At 46.3% G+C, this 22,076-nt stretch overlaps 1 protein-coding gene across 1 annotated transcript in view; it reads left to right on the plus strand.

The window, feature by feature from the left end:
- Positions 1 to 22,076, plus strand: part of CFAP54 (cilia and flagella associated protein 54) — a 2,285,874-nt gene that overhangs the window by 1,521,390 nt on the left and 742,408 nt on the right. The window contains exons 50-51 of the mRNA XM_086918163.1: positions 9,861 to 10,080; positions 21,608 to 21,690. Of these exons, the coding sequence (XP_086774289.1) occupies positions 9,861 to 10,080; positions 21,608 to 21,690 (303 nt within the window). The remainder of the gene's footprint in view (positions 1 to 9,860; positions 10,081 to 21,607; positions 21,691 to 22,076) is intronic.

A 22,076-nucleotide genomic window follows, 5' to 3' on the forward strand; every position in this document is an offset into this window, starting at 1 on the left:
CTCCCGCAGTATCCTTGGGGCTGCCAGGTCTCCTCACTTCACCTGTAAGTGCTTAAAGTTCAGATGGTAATTGCAGCACACAGGCCTGTCATCTCATCTCTCCTCTCACATCCTCTCCTCAACTCCACCCTGCGCTCAAACCTCCTCTCTCACTCAGCTGCCATCTGCACCTTGCCACTCCACCCCCCCACCGCTACCCACCTCAATGTGCACCGGCTCTCGTTCTTATCTCGATGTGTCCTCCTGTACCTCCGTGACTCTGCCAGGCCCTGTCCGTCCGCTCCACAGAATGTTTCAACTTTTTGTTCTTACCTTTTCTATCTCTCTGTTGGTCTTTGCCTTCCCTCGTTTCATGTTCGGTGTTCACCAGTCCATGTGCCTCAATGTTTTACTCTCTTCAGCGCTGTCATGAGTAGATAGGCATCACGTAACCCTTAGTGTACATATATCGGGGGAGGGGGGTTTCACTGCAGCCCTCGCGTACACAGTTCTGAGAACAGTAATACCCATTACTGAGAGTGGGAGGGGAGGGGCAGAGCGAGGCCTGTCCAGAGACAGAGGCGCCAGATCACGCACTCTCTTTTTTTACTGACAGGAGAGCTATTAGTTGCCAGCTGTGTGTCACCCCACTTGTCACCCCCTGGCACACCCCCGCCTTGGTGCATACCTACGCCCCTGACTGTTTCTCTGCCTCTCTGACTGTACTGTGACCCGTGATGACACGCTCAGGGCAGCCATGCTGGCACCGCACAGATCGCGGCGCACACAACCCCCACCCGTCACATGATGTCGAATTGTAGAAGGCCTACATAATGTTTCCCCCTTTTGCCGCCCTAGCCCGTTTGCCGCCCTAGGCGGCCGCCTAACCCTGCCTAACGGTAGAAACGGCCCTGCAACCCCCTCTAATGCAGATCTCGAGCTCCGCTCCCTTCTCCGGTTTGATGAGTTTTTCATAGTAGAATTCCGGTGTGCAAGGTAAAGATGTCTCCACCTAAAACTACTGGGTTCAAATCATGCCCGACTGTCCTAAATACATGTCAGTGTGCCATTGGTGTTTGGACTCAGTTCACTCTATATTGTGTGAGGAATTTGCTTTCCTGCACCCAAATGCTGACCGGGACCATGAATTGAAGCTGCATGTCACCAAACATTGAAAAAAATCAATGCAAGTCCTGCTCCTATGGCTGATCCTGCAACAAGTCCTCTTTGCTGACGATGTCATCCAGTAAACTTTAGTTCAAATCAATGCAGACTCAACTCTATCACTCAACTCATTAAAATACAAGTTGGGAAATTGTCAAGGTGCCAGTAGATCTCCCTCCTTATCTCCGATTGAGTAACCGATCCTACAGTTAATCCTGATTGAAACTGAGTTACATTGGTTATCAGTGATACCACAGCATGTTGAGACCTTTGAGGAGACCATGCTGTTTTTTTTGGCATTCTTCTTGTTCCCTCTGGTGTGCGCATTGGATCAAGGATCCCCAGAGGAATCCAATCCTGTAACTGTAGGTTCCACCACTAGAAAATGGCAGTGGAGATGATGACTTACCCTGACATTATGATGATGACAGTTTATATATGGACTAGCAGCCCGCCCCGGCTTTGCCCGGGGCAGAAGGGGGCTGGGGGCAGCATTTTAAGCCTCTGTGCACCCCCCCTGACATTGCCCAGTCCGCATCCCTCCCGCCCCGACATTGGCCATACCGCCTCCTGCCTCCCACCTTGAGCCTTGTGCCTTGAGCCCCCCGCCCCCCGCCCTCCGCCCCCCGCCCTGACATTGGGTATAGCGCCTACCGCCTCCCGCCTCGCGCCTTGCGCCTTGAGCCACCCGCCTCCCGCCCCGGCTTTGTAACCCCCCCCCCCAGGTCCCGACTTACCTCATCCGCCGCTCCTCCCTACGCTGGAGTGTTTACCTCTCCACTGCTTGACCGCTTGTCAGCTACCTCATCCGCTGCTCCTCCCCGCGCTGCCACTGCTCCTCCGCTTCTCGCCGCTCCGCAGCTCCTCCCGGCGCTCATGTTCTCCCCTCTTCCTTTTGCTGGTGATCTCCGCTCCTCCCCTCACGCAGACGCTCCTCCCGGCGCTCATGTCCTCGCTCTTCCTGTTGCTCGTGAACGACGCTACTCCCCTCACGCATACGTCGCGGCCGGAGCTACTTGCAAGGGACTACTTTATTTTTCTTTCTAAATATTTTAAACAACGTTTTATTTTTATACACAAGCAAAGACATTAGCAGAAACCAGAAATATGTTCAAACATAGCATAGAACATTAACAGTGCAAATATCAATGAGTGGGAAACAAAAAAGCATTTTATGGGAATTTTAAAGATAAAGGGAAAATGAGAGGAAGGGGAAAATGGGGGGAGGGGAAGAAATAACAGCAGTGCAAAATAATAATACTAAGAATGATTACGGCAGACAAGCAAATGATACAAATGATCAGCTTAAAGCTATAGAGCATAAAAAATTATATAACAAGACAAACCTGTAAAAGATAACAAAACAACAAGAAGGAGAGAGATGAAGTCCTTCGTGGAGGCTTACAATTTTCTGTGTTGACATGAGCAGTTTTCTTCAAAGCCAGTCGATCCAGGTATGTAGTAAGAGGTAACCAGTAAAGATCAGTGTTACATAATGGTTTGCAAGAGGAGGCAAAGGCAACATCAAGCCTGTGAAAATGACATACAGTGTTCCACCAACCTCGTATGGATATGTGTGTAAGGGATTTCCAATTTGAGCAGATGTGCTGGAATGCAAGAGCAAGCATGATATCAAAAAGACCATGTGAGCGTGCAGGAAGATATAAAGAATCTGAAAGACTACCCAGAAAGAGAAGAGTGAGTGAATATGGAACGGAAAGTGTAAAAATGCGAGAAAGGTATAACCAAACTTTGTCCTAAAAAGTAGAGACAAAAGGACAGAAAAAGAAGAGATGTAGAAGGTCAGCATTTACAGTGCCACAGGTACAGCATTTAGAATCAAAAGAGGGTATGAAATGAGACAAAGAAAGAGGAGAAAGATAAAGTCTATGATAGAGGTAAAATAAAGATTGAGTGAGAGAAGCAGAACGAGAAATTTTTAAGGATCTAGACCAGAGTTTGTCCCAGAGAGCAACAGACCAAGTGCAATCAAAATTCGCTTCCCAAGCAAGCTCTAATTTGGTTTTAGCACAATCTGGTTTAGGAGAAGAGAAACATTTATAAATAAGAGATGCTTTAGGGAGTGAAGATAGGAGTTTAAGAAGAGAAGATTGAGGCATTAATGTTGTTGAAGAAGGAAGAGAATAATATCGATCAAGAATGATTGCCATAAGAGTAGTACATTTCTGCAAAAAAGAACGAGGACAATGAAATAAAAGTTGAAATTGGGGGAAGGAGCAAGGTCGTAAACCATCAAAGAGGTGATTCACCGACATGACGCCCTTTAATCTCCAAGAATTCCAAGAGATGGGTCTATTATTTTGAAGGATAAGAGAATTGTACCAAATGGGAGTATTTAAAAAAGATTCACGTGTGATGGTAGTTGGAAGAACCAAGGTTTTCAAAAGAGAGGAAGTATGTTTGAATAAGGGAAGTAAAGAATAGGGAGAGTTGGTAGGGAAACGCACCACTTCACCGAAAGAAAAAGGTAATAATAATGTTTGTTCAATGAGGAGCCAAAGCGGAGTAAGAGGGGAATGCTCTAATGAATGCCAGCGCGAGGCCTGGCGCAAACAAAAGGATTTATGATAGTGGCGAAAGTCTGGAAATTTAACTCCACCATTAGGTTTAGACTTACGAAGATTTGCAAGAGAAATTCTAGCTTTTTTATTCTTCCAAAGAAGTTTTGAGAGGGAGGAATCGATACATTTAAAATAAAAGGCAGGAATATGAACAGTTAACATGGAGAAGATATAAATTAGAATAGGGGCTATCATCATTTTAATTGAGTCCAATTGGCCCCACCAGGAGATAAAGAGGGGGTTCCAGGGGGAAAACAATTGTTCAATTCTGGACAAGACTGCAGACATATTTAATTTAATCAAAGAAGAGATGGAGTTAGAGAACCAAATACCAAGATATTTAATCGTTGAACTATTCCAGGCAAAGCCAGTCGGGGAGAAAAGATGAGGAAGACAGGTCTTGGTTAGAGGAAGGATTACAGTTTTGTCTGAGTTAATTTTATAACCAGAGACCAGAGAGAAGGAGTTGAATTCAGACAGTAAAGGGGGAACAGACACTTCTGGATCAGAAATAAACAAAAGGATATCATCTGCATATGCAGAAAGTTTCAATTGATTGTTGCCATAGGAAAAGCCAGAAATGGAGGTATTGTTACGAAAGGAAGACAAAAAAGGTTCAAGAGCTAGGACAAAAAGAAGTGGGCATAAAGGACAGCCCTGACGAACGCTCCGCTGAAGAGTAAAGGATGAGGAGAGCTGACCGTTTACAAGTATTGAGGCCTTGGGCGCAGATTATAACAAAGATATAAGGGATATAAATTTAGGACCAAAGCCATGTGGAGAAGTGTGGCTCAATGGTTAGAGCGGCAGACCTTGATGCAGAGCGCTGGCCAGGGACCAGGGTTCGATTCCCGCCTCGGCGGGATCGGGCTTAAATTCCTCTGACCGGATATTCTCGCCTCAGTGCTGAATCTAAGCATGGGCCCCACGCTGCAACTCTGGGAAATAGCTTGCTTAGTCTCCACAACGGCCCCTGATACACAAGGGATGCCTGGTTTCACCATGGGATGTCCAGGAGTGGACACCTCACAAGGAAAAGCCAAGAGGGGTTCCCTTGTGGTAGGAGTACAAGCGCCGGGATGCTTACGGGTTACTGTTCGCGCTATACAAATACAACACATTTACATTTACATTTACATGCCAACGTAATGAAGCAAACAGAGAAGACCAATCAACCCTATCAAAAGCCTTTTCCTCATCAACAGAAATAGCAGCCAAAGGAATGGAAAGAGAGAAAGCCTTATTCAAGACATTGAGAAAGAGACGAGAATTATCGGAGGTGAGTCTGCCTTTAACAAAGCCACATTGTTCCTTGCCAATGAGATGTGGAATAAAGGGGTTTAAGCGTAATGCAAATAATTTAGCAAATCATTTATAGTCCACATTATCTAAAGAAATCGGACGATAGTTTTTACAAAATTTGTTATCACGACCATCTTTCTGGATAAGACAAATGGTAGCATCCTGAAAGGTACCTTCTGCCTTACCGGATGAATAGAAAGACTGAAAGAGCGTTAAAAGTTTGGGCAATAAAAGATCAGAAAAGTGTAAGTAAAATTCAATAGGGAAACCATCAGGACCGGGTGTTTTACCTTTAGTAAGGGATGTCAGAGCTAAAGAAAGTTCATGTAATGAGAGATCAAGTTCAAGGTCAGAAAAGTTGAGGTGAGAATTGGGAGAATTAGGAAGTTTCTCAAAATAATTCTGAATAAGAGAAGGATTAGGAGGAGATTCCGGGGTATAGAGCTGTGGATAAAATAATTGAAATTGTTCAAGAATGTCCTTGTTATTATGTAGGAGGGTGATATCAGAAGAGTAAATAGAATCTATTAGAGTACGTTCTTTATGAGATTTAAGGTAGTTCGCTAAGAGTTTCCCTGCCTTATTACGACCGCCATAATAACGAGCACTAATACGGAGAAGAATAGAAGATGTGTTATCAGTAGTAAATTTGTTAAATTCTAGTTTTGCTCGTAAAAGATCTGGTGACATATATTTATCTGAAGAAGTATAAAATTGATGCTCTAGATATTTTATATGCGCTAAAGAGGATTTCCGTTTCTGAAGATAGTGCTTTTTTTCCCTCGAGACGAAGTCAATAATGAATCCTCTTGCAGTGGCTTTGAAGGAGTCCCATAGGATATGAGGGGGGTGTACAAGGGTCAAAGTTAAATAGAAAGAAATCCGTAGAAAATGAACGAAAAGAAGAAGAAAAATTAGGATCCGTGAGAAGTGTGCTATTAAATCGCCAGCGAGAAGGCTTGGAACGCGGTGGAAGCAAGTCAAGATCTGTTACAATAGGGGCATGGTCTGAAATTACTATAGGTTCAATAGAAGTGGACAGTACATTTTGAGATAAGAGTTGGGGGAGGAAAATGTAGTCCAGCCGAGAAAAGGATGAGTGAGGAGGAGAAAAAGAAGAGTAGTCCAGAGTATCAGGATGTGAACGTCGCCACGAGTCAATAAAACGTGATTGCAAAATGGTGTCAAGAAATTGTTTATGAGTTTTGTGAGGTATGAAGCGAACTTTGGATATACGATCAAGGAATGGGTCAACAATCTGGTTACAGTCACCCCCTAAAATAAATAAATAATCTTTATGTTGAATACATTTGCCTGTAATTAAAGGCCAAAATGAACAATCAGGTTGAGTAGGGCCATAGACATTAAAAAAGTTAAAGATATAGAATTTATTAACAACTTAGTTATTATAATAGCATAAAATCAATCTGAACAAAAACTGCAAAAATATGTACATGTAACATACAGCAGAAAATTGAGAGGAGAAGTAGAGGGAAATGAATATGGCAGATAACTTCAAAGTGGGAACAAGGGTGAAGGAAGGGAAAGAAGAAAATATGTGTACAACTGTGAAAGGTGAAACTGAATGAGCAAAAAGGAAAGAAAGATGATTGAAACTAGAGAATCAAAGGAAAGGAAGGGGAAGGAAAGGAGAAAGAGAATACAAGAAGAGACAGTACATATCCAAAAGGATGACTGAGAGGAACATACCTGGGGGAAACATACAAGAGGAAATGAGGCAATGGCGACACTCAACAAGACGCACTGTCCGAAAAGCGCGAGCCCAAATCACACCAGGACGAGAATGAAGGAAGGTAACCACATGAGTTGAAGGAAGATTAGAATATATACGATTATTCAAGAAGCTATGGGAAGATGAAATTAAGTGAAAAAATTGCAATATTAAATGAGAGAAAACAACAGGTGAAGAATAAGCCATAAGAGAAACCATAGTAAAACGTATTAAGCATATAAACTTTTAACTAAAAGAGAACCTGGGTATAAAGGAGAACATGAGAAAAAACAACGTCAGAAATGCAGTAAGAAAAAAGAACAAGTTTAAAAAGTCAATCAGCCACTAGATGGAGTGGAAGTATCCATGCAGCTGTTGGGTAGTGTGTGAATGAAATTCTTAAGTTCTCCGGGGTCTTGAAAAGTCCATGTACGATTTTGATGAGTTACTTTGAAGATACATGGATGGAATACACCATAACGAGCACCAAGAGAACGCAACGGGGCACGCAGATTTAGAAATTCTTTTCGTTTTGCCGCCGTAACGTTGGAGACGTCTTGGGATAAAAACACTCTTTGACCCAACCAAGAAACCTGACATTTAGTTCTGGCTACAGAAAGTACTGAAAGAAGATCCGTGAACTTCAAGAAGAGGATGATGACGCCTCGTGGTTTGGTAGAGGTCGAGGAGCGTGGACCAAGCAGGTGAGCTCTTTGGATACTGAGAGGCGTAATAGGTGACATGTCTAGAAGCTTTGGGAGAAAAGATGTGAAAAACTTCACCAGATCATCACCTTCCAGAGATTCCGGCAGACCATAAATACGTAGGTTATTTCTCCTATTCCTGTTTTCTAAATCCTCAGTGTGTTGTTGGAGGGCAAGAACCGACTTTTCCAGAGTAGAAATGCGCTGGGCGTTATCTGGTATTCCTGAAACTTGTTGCTCCATAGACATAACCCTGTTATTCAGAACTGACCATTTTTCCTAGACAAATTGCATTCTACTATTAGTTTCCTCTACAAATGGGTGTAAAGCTCGAATCTCTTCCAAAATTAGCTCCATTGAGATGGGAGATGACAGTTTGTCTGGAGATGGAGGATCATGTTTTAAGCATTTAGTAGAGTTAGTAGAAGGAGAAGATTTTCTTGAGCTAGATTGTGTTAAGGAAGAACGATTAGGAGCAGCTCCAGCCATTCGAGATGTAGTGGGGGAAGATTCTAATGTTGAGGGAAGTCAAAGTGTAGTCACCGAAGTATTCTTTGAGGGAACAAATACAAATTTCGCCGTACGTAGTTTGCCCATAAAGACCAAATTCCTCCAAGCAATGGATGGACAGAAATTTGATGTGTCAAAAGGAAAGTATGGTGCAGAAAAAATAGAAATTAAGACCACAAGTAGTCACTGCAGGGTAGGCGAGTGGACTGCCACCGCACTAAAACACAGGTACATGAGCAGACAAAAATTCTCCTCACAAAGAAGTGGAAATATGTAAGATCAGCGACCTGAACCCTTATGTGTGGACTTATTGCTGTGTGAATATGTCCACAATGAAAATAGTAGGAAAATTAATTTGGATTATAGTCTGATGAGGCAGCCATTCAGGTAAGACATATCATCAAACAATTATATGCCAGTGGCTAGTCTGCCACCATAAATATATATTGTTAGAATGATAGCAAAATAGGCATTAGAACAACAATTTGGCATGTCAAATGTTAAATGCTGACATGAAAAACGGTAACACAATCCATTTTATACAGTCTATTCCTTCAAAATTAGAGGCTTGATTTAATCAAGTGGAGAACTGACAAGTGTTGAAAATCCTTAGTTCACAAAGAGAAAATGTGTTGCAGAAATAATGGAATCCAGCCTCACACAGAGAAGCTTAAGCCCGAAGTACAACAGAGAGTATGCGTGGGGCATCCCTTCAGAGATGGCAGAAGCTGGGAAACACTTCTAATCAGAAATAAATAAATATCCATGTGGATTTCCAACAATAAAGGAAAGAATTCCTCGTACTTGGAGAAAAACTTTGCAGATGAAGGGCAGCTGCAGGCAGGAATTAAGGCTGCAACACGCTGGAGGAATTCTCTGAGGTGAAGCTGTGCGCCATGAGAGAAACCTGTGTTCATAAGATGGCGGGCGCTGAGACAGAGAAATACGGCGGCGGCAATAAATCAAAGTGCGCGGGACACCAGAGTTCAGGAGAGCGCTCATCCGATGCCAGAAGTGTTCCGGTTTGTAAATGATTCCATTTCGTAGGAATTGCCGCAGGAGAGCTGCAGCAAAGGTCGTGCCGAGAGGTCTGGGGAGCCAGGGCACACTCCTCAGGCGTGCATCTTGTGTGGCGCCGTAGCCACGCCCCCAATGTAGAAATTTCTGATGCTAAGGCGCGGCCTTACTTCAGAAGGATTATGCACAAGCCAAGCTAAATGTAAATGTAAATTAATACTTGTATAGCGCACTAATCACCCGCAAGGGTCTCAAGGCGCTTGTATGAATACCGCTGTGAAACCCATCCTGGCTTTCCCTGTGAGGCGTCCACTCCTGGGCACCCCCAAGGTGGAGGCCAGGCATCCTTAGCGTTGTGGGGGCCGTTGTGGAGATTAAGCAAGCTATTGCCCAGAGTTGCAGAGTGGGACTCCATGATTGGAATAGGCACCGAGCCCAAGACCCGCAGAGGCGGGGAATTGAACCCTGGTCCCGGGCTAGACCTCTGCATCAGGGTCTGCCGCTCTAACCATTGAGCCACACTTCTAGCTAGTGACCACTTCATGCACAGGAAAAAGAAAAGTAGTGTTCTGGTTTGCCCCGTTTAGAAAATCTACCCTTAATCTGGTTGTTACTACTTAGGCGCTGAGTATTGGAAGGCTGGTACTTTCTGACCTGTGCACGAATCCCTATTTGCACAGGGGTCAGTATTTTGAATGTAGCAGAATTTACCACACCCATTAATTACCTTGTCATGATCTTAATGCTAGACTTCCAAGTATTGCATAATGTTGATACATAAGTCTTATCTGATATGTATTTGTGTACTATATTTCTTGATAAATGTTATTTTCCAAAAATAAATAATTAATATGTTTTAATGAATTTTAGGCATTGGAGGAACTGTTAAATAAAAGTCCAAGTACAACTTTAACTTCCCTCTGTGAGCATCAAATAATGAAGAAGTTTGATCTGGCAAAAATGCACTTCATCATCAGCATTTCATCAACAATTAATGTAATCCCGGAAACAGTGAAAAGATCAAGCTATTCTGCACTTGACCAGAGTAGTGTTAAAGGTGGACTGAAGACTGAAGGTGCTCCTACCGAAGGTATTTTATTACCAATATTTTGAACTCTAACAGTGACTTTACAATCTCACTCTACGTACAATATAATCAATTTAATCATTTCCATGTGCTTTCCTAAGAAATCTGTACAGTCCGTTCTTCATATCACAACAAAACATGTGCCATAATTAAATAGCCAGTTAACCTGTAATGGTGGTCAACTCTGACTGACTGGATCATGGATTCTTTCATGGTTAAGAATTATGAGATTTTTACAAATGTAAAGACTTTGTGTTGTGCCAACGATTGGACCATACCAGAGAGGTTTGGTGATGTGGAATTTTAGTTTACGAGCTGAACATCATCTGCGCCAGCTTGTCACCCATGTACAACGTGCACGACAGCCATTTTAGGTATCATGGTCTCCCTGTCCACGATCGATCGCCAGCGCACTCCTCTGACCCTGCAAGCATCCTCCGCGCACCCTGGCTCCCCCTCCCTCCCTCACATGAGCATAACCCTTCTCCTCCTGCATGACCCTGTCCTTGGGAGTCACGCCCGCGCCTGACCAGCACCTCCTTTCCTTCCATGAATACCCCTCTGTTGATAAACCATCCCTCCGCGCTTGATTGTCCACGCGGCATAAATACCTCTCCTTTGATGACCCCTTCCCCCGAGTCCGACTGTCCACACAGGTCCGAGGCCATCGCCTAAGCCGGGAGATACCGTTTACTGCCCCTTAGTGTATGGAGTCGCTCCTCTTCAAAGGACCCACTATTGATCATGGCCTCCCCACCCCATGGGATACGATCAGGCGCACACATCCTAAGAATCGGCGGAACACTCAGCCGCGTGATAGCCCCCTCCTGTTATCAGCAGGGTGAGGACCTCTATTGTGGATGTATATGGGGGTGGGTTTGACACGAGGATTATGGGGACGTCATTTCATAAGTTTAAAGAGTCTTTTATGCAATAAAGAATGCTCACATGTCATAAACCAGGGTATAAGAGGCCAGGCCTCAGAGAGGCTGTTAGAGCACCTCGAGACGATACCTTGTTGTCTGATCTGATGTGTTCTGCTCCGTCGGAATAAAAACTTCTGTTTCCTGCCCTCCAGTCTCCAGCGCCTGCCTCATTGCTTGGTAACTTGAATGGTATAGAGGCGGTTAGCGCCGGGCAAATCTTGAAAAAGGCCATAGCCCTACCCTTTTTCTACAATTGGCGTCCCAAAGCGTGGGGCCCATCAGCGACACGTGGATCCAGTGGGAGAGGTCCCGACGACAGAGTGAACAACTGCAATGATCGGGAGAGCTCGTGTCCGATAGACCCTCCTCTGACAGACGATCATCCGACCTTCACTAGTTCCGAACAGACCTCTCTCGAGTGATCTACGGTCCTGACTGGGAACCATCAGGAGTGCCACGAACATCACGAAGAATAGAGGACGATCGGCCGCTGGATTCGGAAGACAGGAAACCGTCCATGCGGTCCGGGTAAGGTCGTGTAAACACGACAAATTGAGAAATGATTGTTTGATTTGGATAATACTAGTATTACGCTTTGTTGATCCCTCTGGAGATTCACCGTCTGCAAACGGAGAAACAACAGGCTCTCTCTTTGCAAGCAGTGAAGGATAGGTAACGCAGACTTTTGTCCCCATTGTAATCCGTCGTGCCTATCTTCCTCCCCCACTGTTTTCCCGAACTGTCGTTCGTGGATTGTTGTCTGGAGATTCTCTGTCTGCAAACAGGGAAGAATAAGGTCTCTCTTTGCAGGTAGAGAAAGAGTGGGTAACGCAAACCTTTAACACGTCGTACCCACTTATTCTCCCCACTGATTGTTTGATTGACCGAACATTGATTGTTCGATATTGGTTCTTTTGAGGTATTCACGGCCTGCAAACAACGGAGAATAGAAATATTCTGTCTAGTCTTTGCCCGCCGTGATAAGATAGGTAGTGCAGACCTTTGTCCCCGTTGTAACCCGTCATGCCTATCTTCTCCCCACTGATTGGTAGCCTGCTCAGCCCGGACCGCTTATTAGAGATGAACCATCCAGCTCCACTGGAAGGCACCCCTAATAAGGACATGTTCACCAAGCATTGACTAATCGCTATTGCCTATACTAGGTTATGGCATAAATACACAAATACGTACCTCAAAAGTCAGTGGCCACTGATAGGTTCCTTTGATGATCATAAAATAAAAACATTAGAAATAGCGCTCCAGAAAAATAAGACTACGCCCACTATGCTCGATAGTATCGGCATGTGGCGCAAAGAAACGGAACAACGAAAAAAAAGAGAAGAAGCAAAAATAGGGAAAGAATTACGAAAGGCAGCCCACCTAGCCGCTAAGCAACTAGAAGAAGAAATAAAAGAAAGAAAGGAAGCTACACAAAACCAAGAATCAGGATCGACAGGTCAATGTCCCGTTAGGACCCCCTCTGCGCTCTACCCTGAATTGCCCTCCAAACAACGGGCGAACGATGAGTTACTGCTAGGTCCCCCAATCATCTACATGCCCCCTCCATATGCCCCCTGCCAACAACACCTGCAGGCCCTGAGTGCGAACGAGAACGACCTTAGCGCTAGTGCACCAGCCCTCACGGCCTCCGCACCAGCCACATTAGCAGCACCACCAGATGACCCCGAGGCTAGCAAGCACCCACCAACCAGACCAAATAGGTTGAGCAAAGATGAGCTGGATGGGATTGACAAAATAGCAAAGACATTAGTAGAACGAAGGGAGAGCGAAGAATACACAATGAACATGTATAATTCGCATGCCGACAGCCACAGACCGCATTTCATTTTGCGATTCAGCTACCACACCCTGAACGCATATGAGGATAGGTATCAAAGTAAGGGCCCCGCTAAACTGACAACGCTGTATAGGAAGATTGATGTTGGAGATGGGACTGAACGTGAGGCGACGGAGCTCTTCATGCAGATGCTTGAGGTCTTCCGCCACCTCACGGAACAAAAACCAGAAGCCAAGGTTACAGTCCCTGAAACGACCTCAGTAGAAGTAGCCAACACTATGATGCCCATCAGAGAGGCGGCCCCTTACTGGATTCCGCCACGTGGTCTGGGAACAAACGATGATATTAATCACGCAGATGCAAAAGGGAGGGTTGTGTACAATTGGGTTTACCAACCATGGGACCGACAAGATATCCTAACTTTTAGACAAACTCGGCCCGATTTAAGAAAGAACCCGACAGCATTCTATACCGAATTGGGCACAGCCTTGGGTTCGACGATAATGACTTTAGCGGACATTGACTTGTTTTTCGGGTTATGCCTGCCAGCTGACGTGTGGAAGCAAATCCGGAAGGCTGACCACACGGATCTGTTTGGACATACCTGGAACCAACTCAGTGAACTAGATAGACAGCGAGAGCCTGGAAGGAAGCCAGTAAAGGACATATTAGAACTCCCAGACAAATTAGTTCAGAAGTTAAAGACACTGATCCCAGAGAAAAAGGTAGATTGGTCGATAGTCACGGCCTGTCGTCAGAAACCCCAGGAAGATGTATCAGAATACTTCTCCCGATTCGAGACAGTGTTCTCCGACTACAGTGGCCAAGACATGACCACCGCAACCGGACAACACCTGTTTGTACAAAATTATGTAAAGGGACTATCACAAGAGGTCTCCCAAAAACTGCAGACGAGTGAGAGTAGTTGGGGGGCCTCCAAACCTGCGGCTATCCTTCAGATGGCACAGTATTATGAGCACCAGAAGAATGAGAGTGACAGGGCATCCGAGAAAAAGAAGAAAGATTTGAAAGAAAGGGTGATGATAGCTCAGATACAAGGTATACCGGTCGGACGGGAACCCCACAGGGGGAACTATCAATCGACCACCCCTAGAAATCCACCTCCCAAAGATCACACCCCAACACCCCACACTGGACGTAGAGACATTAGCGAGGACCAATGTGCCTTCTGCAAAGGATTCGGCCATTTGAAATCCCAGTGTCCGGTTCTGTTAGAGATGAACAGAAATAGGGACCCCCAAGGACGTAGCGGGTGGGCCGAGAAACAGGGGACAAGGACGAGGGCACACAAACGACACCAACAATGACAGATCAGGGAGATCGAACACATTTGACCGTCCCCGACAGAACCAGTATCAACTATCCGACGGTGAGAATGCCCCCGATTTTGCATAGGACTGCCAGGGGCAAGGGAGGGATCCAGTCGAGCTCTGTGTTGACCAGCAAGGTCCTTATGTCACTGCTAAGGTCTTGGGTACAGAGTCTCCATTTTTGGTAGACACTGGGGCGACACGTAGTGTGTTATCGAAACGACTGATTCCAAGGGCACCCTTGTCTGGCTCACATATTACATCGATAGGTTTCGATGGGACGCCCTCCACTAACCCCCTGTCCGTGCCTGTCACCTTTGACCTAGAAAGCAACACCACTGACACAACATTTCTGCTCTCCTCCAACTCCCCTGACGCCATTATGGGCATTGACTTACTGAAGCATTTTCGAGCTACCATTAGGTGTTCCCCGGATGGAGTCCGAGTCATCCTGTACGACAACCCAGACATACCCAAATCCTGCCCTGCACGACACATGTGCTCCATAACTGATGCTGACCTGTCCTTGCTTGACACCCTGCCTCCGTACCTATGGGCCAAAAATGACTCTGATGTGGGACGAATGATGATTGACCCTATTCATATAACTGTGAGACAGGACGCCATGCTCCCGAAACTCCCGCAGTATCGGATATCGCCCGAGGGTGAGAAGCCACTGGTAGCGATCATTCAGTCTCTGGTAGATACAGGAGTGGTCGAAGAAGTGGTTAGCAATGTCTGCAACAGCCCTATCCTACCCATTGTCAAGAAGCAGGGCGAGGGAGATGAGAAAGCGTACCGCTTCATCATCGACCTGCGAGAGATCAACAAAGTGGTTGTACCCCAATACCCCGTAGTCTCAGATATCACCACCATTCTGACCCTCATCCCGTCCACTGCCACCACCTTCACTGTTATCGACCTCAAGAATGCGTTTTTCTCTATCCCCATCCATCCAGACAGCCGTTATCTCTTCGGCTTCACCCTGAAATCCCGCTCGTACCGATTTTGTAGAGCTCCCCAGGGGTACACTGAAAGTCCCAGTATCTACATCCAGGCCCTCAAAAGACAGCTGGACGCCATCCAGCTACCGGATGGAGTGGTGTTGATCCAATATGTCGATGATATCCTTTTGGCGGCCGACACCACCCCACTTGCAATCACAGCCACTGTCCAACTCCTACACTTTCTTGCAGAAAATGGCCACAAAGTTTCCAAAAAGAAATTGCAGTTCTGCCAGCCACAAGTGACATACCTAGGCCATCTCCTGTCCAAAGAAGGGAGGAAACTCACACCCGACCGAATCCAAACCATCCTAGACACCCCCGTCCAAAAACACAAAAGCAAGTCCGCTCTTTGGTTGGCCTTACCTCTTTTTGCAGACAGTGGTTACCTAATTTCAGCCTCATTGTGAAACCCCTACTTGCCCTGTTGGCCAAAGATACCCCCTTCCCGCTCCCTTGGACCCCTGAGTGTCAAGCATCCTTTAAAGAATTACGAGATGCCCTCTGTTCAGCGCCCGTCCTGGGAACCCCGGATTACTTCAAACCCTTCTCCCTCTTCACCCACGAAAGGGAGGGGTGTGCATTGTCTGTCCTAACTCAATCAATTGGTCCTAAGCAGCGCCCTTGTGCCTACTTCTCCGCCACTCTTGATCCTGTAGCCAGAGCTTTGCCTGCCTGCCTTCGAGCAGTAGCTGCCGCTGCTGTCTCTATCCGTCAGAGCGAAGGAATCGTACTTTCAAACTCCCTCACTGTGTTAGTACCCCATGCAGTCGACACCCTTCTGAACCAAACCAAGACTCAACATCTGACTAGCGCACGACTGACAGGGTACGAATTGACGCTACTTGCACCCCACATCACACTAAAGAGATGCACGACTTTGAATCCTGCCACATTGTTGCCCCTGCCTGAAAATGACCCCGACGTGCCTCCCATACACGACTGTGTGACCCTCACGGACGAACAAACTAGGAGTAGAGTTGACCTCCGAGACACTGCTTTCACAGACCCCGATGGAGAGCTATGGGTAGACGGCTCATGCATCAAACTCCCAGATGGCACCACTTCAGCTGCCTATGCAGTAACGACAGCCCGAACAGTAGTTGAGACAGCCCGCATCACACAACGATCTGCCCAGGCAGCAGAGCTGATAGCCCTCACACGAGCATGCATCATAGCCACAGGGACCACCGCGAACGTATATACAGACAGCCAGTATGCCTTCGGGGTGGTTCACCATTTTGGGCTCTTTTGGAGGGAAAGGGGATTCCTGACGTCCCACGGCACCCCCATCCTTCACGGAGATCTGGTTTCTGCCCTGATTGAAGCGGTTCTCCTCCCCAAACGACTAGCAGTGATCAAATGCCAGGCACACAAGAAGGTGACAGACTTAGTCGGACAAGGGAATGCACTGGCCGACATCACTGCACGAACCACAGCTGAGAATAGGACGGTGACACGCATGTATGTGACCAGGTCACAAGCAGAAAAATGGACTGACGCAAGGGAAATGATTAGAGACATCCAGTCGGCCAGCACCCCTCACGAACTGACTAAGTGGGCAAGGGTGGGTTTGAAGGATGATGAGGGCTGCTGGCGAACAAAAGATGCAAACAAATGGTTGCTGCCTGACTCATATCTGATCCCCATACTGACGATGGCTCATTCCCCCGCACACATAGGATCTGCACCCATGATCGAACTCATTTCCAAAGTCTGGCACAACGACAAAATCCCCGACTCAGCCAGACGCCTAGTCCAGCAGTGCCTTATCTGTCTGCAACACAACCCCGAGAAGGGAACTGTGGTACCCCGGGGAGGGTTTGGGACCCCCAATCACCCCTTTGAGGTCCTTCAGATGGACTACATCCAGCTAGAGAGATGCCAAGGCTTGAAGTATGTACTAGTCATTGTATGTGCCTTCAGCAAATGGGTAGAGGCCTATCCAACCCGTGACAACACTGCCATGACTACTGCCAAAGTAGTACTGAAAGAATTCTTTCCTCGCTATGGCCTTTGTCGAATTTTATGGAGCGACAATGGCCCCCACTTCATAGCTGAGGTTATCCAACTAATCCTAAAGGGGTTGGGGGTGAAACAGAGATTTCATGCGGTCTTCCACCCCCAATCCGCCGGCCTGGTGGAGCGCCATAACGCCACACTGAAGTTGAAATTGTCAAAAATAGTGGACACCACCGGACTTAAATGGCCAGATGCCCTCCCACTGGCCTTGCTATCGATGCGCTCCACTCCCACCAAACACCATTTGACCCCCTACGAGGTTGTATTCGGGCGACCGATGAACCTCTGGACTGCTTCCAAACCGACCTCCATTCATGACGTCCCGGACGTCCTACTGTCTGATTATTTGTGCAAGTTAACTAAAACGTTGTCTGTCATTCATCAACAGGTGCAGCAGGCCATCCCCGATGCTTCCAGGGGCCCAGGCCACGACATCCAACCGGGGGACTTCGTTCTAATCCGAAACTTCCAACAGACCAAGAGTCTGGAACCCCGGTGGACGGGCCCCTTGCAAGTGCTGATCACCACACGGACGGCACTTCGAGTGGAGGGGAAGAGGCACTGGCTGCACGCACACCACTGCCGGAAGGTCTCCGCGACCCTGGCCACGACAGAAAACGTCAACACCCAAGAAGAGCTCCTGAACAAAAACCGACCAACATTGAACTGTTATCCCTATACTGAGGCACTTGAACTTGCAAAATTCTCTGATCCCACTGTGCCATCCAGAGAAGGGTATTTCCTGCATCGAAAGGAGGGAGCTTCGGCTAAGTAGGCCACGGACTAAGTTGAATCTCAGAACGGTGACCTAAACACAACCAAGGGTTACCGGGAGAGAAGCTAAACGAAGTCTGTGGTTCTGCCCACCACCGAGCACCTTGAAGATGATGGAAGCGCCAGATAAGAAGATGATGGAAGCGCCAGTTGAGAAGATGATGGAAGCAACCGGAAATACCCACTACAGGAACCCAAAGACTGACAACCTGCACAAATCAAAGACAATCGCCTTCTTCATTGTCTTCCTCTTTTGCCTCCTCCTCATGACCTCCTTCTGGATCCTGGAGGAAAGCACACCGGCTCATCAGGCATTGCTGCCCACTGCACAACAAACCCCCATGAAAGAGCACCACCTGATCTCCCTGTCACCTCAGCTCCGAGAGAGACGCAGGGAGTTCTGGAACAATTCCTTCGTGCAACTGTTGCACCAAAACAACCTTGCTGCAAATGCCACGAACTGCTGGATCTGCGGGTTGCTCCCGCATGCCACTGGACACTCCATCCCCTTCATCCCTTCTCCTTTCTCAGTTCACGGCTCCTGCCTCGCCTGGTTGATCCTCATGCAAGAGAGCCACAAGGATAACGCCACTTCCAGCCAGACAGTGTCGCACTTCTACTCTGGGTTTTGGCTGAACAAAACCGGAAAGACCTCTGCTCCCCTGTGTCCTGCGCTCACGGGCGCCACCTTCCTTAAGAACATTCCAGCCAAAGAACGTGTTGAAGTGCAGGTGCTCCACAATCCAGCTAGATCCACCTTCTCTCATCTGCGAAAACAAGCTACCGCCACTCTGACTGTGGCTCTGTCTGTTATCAATGTCACAGGTCTTGTGTGCCTCGAAGGCCAGGGAACACAGCTGGTGGGTCACAGTTCCTGCCGAATCATCAGAACATTGGACTCAGTTGATCCCCCTTCCTTTGTTGCTCCTCCAAACATGTACTTTGTGTGTGGCACCAAAGCTTACACCTGGCTCCCGAAAGGTTGGAAGGGTATCTGCTATATTGCCTTCGTTCTCCCCCCCACGTATGTAGCCCCTGCTAACCATCACCGGCAGAGGCGTGCAGATGACATTGGACAAGCCGACTCCACTGGAGCACAGTTCCTGGATGCAGCAAAGGGACTCGTTCCCCTGTGGGGCCCAATGGCAAACAGCCGCGCTATCCGACACCTGACCCAGGCAGTAGAAACAACGATCAACATCACGGCTGGCATCCTCGCTAACAACACGGCTGAGCTTCAGGCGGTCCGCCTTGTGGCCCTTCAAAACCGCCTTGTTCTAGATGTGGTTCTAGCCGATCGAGGAGGAGCATGCCGCATCATCGGATCTAGCTGTTGCACCTACGTGCCAGATAACTCGCCCTCAGTCTACAAAGCAATTGAACACCTCCACAGACTTTCCTCAGAGGTTCACCAAGAACAAGAAGGATGGTCGCTTGGGAGCTGGTTCTGGGACACTTTGAAGGACTGGGGTTGGAGGTTGTTTTCCTTCGTACTGATACCTGTTGTGATATTATGTGGGTGTTGTTTAGGTATCCAATGTCTGCCATCTTTATTCAGCCTTGTTTCTAACTGTATGTGCCCAAAGACTTTGGACTTCCGAAATGAGCACATGAGTCCCCTCTATGAAGTAGAAATACGTGGCCTTATGGGGATAAATCCGAACTGACAAGTTGGCGAGACATGTTGAAAGGGAGGACTGTGGAATTTTAGTTTACGAGCTGAACATCATCTGCGCCAGCTTGTCACCCATGTACAACGTGCACGACAGCCATTTTAGGTATCATGGTCTCCCTGTCCACGATCGATCGCCAGCGCGCTCCTCTGACCCTGCAAGCATCCTCCGCGCACCCTGGCTCCCCCTCCCTCCCTCACATGAGCATAACCCTTCTCCTCCTGCATGACCCTGTCCTTGGGAGTCACGCCCGCGCCTGACCAGCACCTCCTTTCCTTCCATGAATACCCCTCTGTTGATAAACCATCCCTCCGCGCTTGATTGTCCACGCGGCATGAATACCTCTCCTTTGATGACCCCTTCCCCCGAGTCCGACTGTCCACACAGGTCCGAGGCCATCGCCTAAGCCGGGAGATACCGTTTACTGCCCCTTATTGTATGGAGTCGCTCCTCTTCAAAGGACCCACTATTGATCATGGCCTCCCCACCCCATGGAATACGATCAGGCGCACACATCCTAAGAATCGGCGGAACACTCAGCCGCGTGATAGCCCCCTCCTGTTATCAGCAGGGTGAGGACCTCTATTGTGGATGTATGTGGGGGTGGGTTTGACACGAGGATTATGGGGACGTCATTTCATAAGTTTAAAGAGTCTTTTATGCAATAAAGAATGCTCACATGTCATAAACCAGGGTATAAGAGGCCAGGCCTCAGAGAGGCTGTTAGAGCACCTCGAGACGATACCTTGTTGTCTGATCTGATGTGTTCTGCTCCGTCGGAATAAAAACTTCTGTTTCCTGCCCTCCAGTCTCCAGCGCCTGCCTCATTGCTTGGTAACTTGAATGGTATAGAGGCGGTTAGCGTCGGGCAAATCTTGGAAAAGGCCATAGCCCTACCCTTTTCCTACAGTGATATGTGTGCAGAAACCATTGTGTTTGCTAAATTAAATATCTACAGAGAATCTAGAATTTAGTCACTCAGAATACACATGTCTGAGCTATGGCACACATGTCTAGGACCCTAACATCACCCTTGAGTAAGAAGACAGTTTTTAATATCTTCGCTATATCTTAAATGTGGTGTGATCTTTTCAAGTTATCCAGATAGGTGATTCTCTAATGATGCTCCTGCCATTCAGAAGGGACGTGTTTTGAGGACAATGTCACTATGCAAAACTATCTAAGAATTGCATGACTGCCAGCATGACCAGAAAAGCTGTCAGATAATTGTTCAGAAACCCTTGTAAACAATAGCATGCACATCGGAAGTAGTGCTGACGTATACAGAAAGCCTATTTATGTGTTTGTAGTCTGTTTTATATGCTTGCATTTGCTTGTCCTTGGCAGTAGTCCTTGCCAAAAGTCCTTGCCAAAATCTCTCACCTTTTTCAAATTGTTTCACCTACTATACAAACAGCAAGAATGACTCTCTAGTTTTGTGTTATGTGAAACGTCTCTACAAAAACATTTGGAAATATGGTCCTTCATACTGAGTTATGATCTAGTAGAGATTATTTGACAAATTCATGGAATGAAAAATACTTGCCCTTTATTAGAATCGATTTGATCAATGTTTATTTTTCCTGAAGATTCTCTATACTTCGAAATATTCCCAGAATTGATCTTTCATATAATATCTAATTCAACAGTGCCAGGTTGCACCACAGATTCATAGTTGCTTCTCCAGACTTGCATGTAAGTGGTATCACTAAGTTTCTATGTGGAAAAGTTGGTAACCAATATTAGGTTCCAATTCTTTTCCTCCCTGCCAAAGGACAATTACGTCAACACACCAGCTGGCACACTAACAAAACCTCTACAGGATAAAGAAGTATTTCGCAGATACATTGGTTACAATGTCTTTGAACTGTAATTTACATATCTTTTTTAAAATGTTCTTAGTTTAGCTACTGCCCATGTTGCTTCTTCATCAGTATTAACATTAGAATAGAGAATCATTCCAGTGTATTCTGTTACATATTGTTTACATTTTTTGTGCTAGTTATTGCAGAAGAAGAATATGAAAACTGGCCTGTCATTGTTCAGCTTATCTCAAAGGAAGAATTATCTTTGGCAAGGATAAAGGTATGCATTGTTTGGAAAACTACAACAAAATAGTATAATAGCATTTTGGGTTGTCAACCTCTATTAAGTGATCTGTTTTTTTCTAACTAGTTCCGTGCCATGTAAGTTCCAATATTAACATACACGCACATTCAGCATCATAAAAATGCAATAGCTTTAAAGAACATTTGTTTTCTATTCAGTCTATTGTGCATATCTGTTTAATAAACAGGTTTATTTGTGTTGCATTTTGGTCTTTATGTAAATTCCTTATCCGTATCAACATTTTCTGCACTGCATGCAATAAGCAATTGTTAAGTTTCGGGATTGTTTTCAGGATATGAAAGGTATTTTCTGAATGTAACAAGTGATTATCCAGTATTATGGGTATCTTTCATAGATTCACA

The sequence above is a fragment of the Lissotriton vulgaris genome, chromosome 1_1 (assembly GCF_964263255.1).
Source record: "Lissotriton vulgaris chromosome 1_1, aLisVul1.2, whole genome shotgun sequence".
Taxonomy (NCBI): domain Eukaryota; kingdom Metazoa; phylum Chordata; class Amphibia; order Caudata; family Salamandridae; genus Lissotriton; species Lissotriton vulgaris.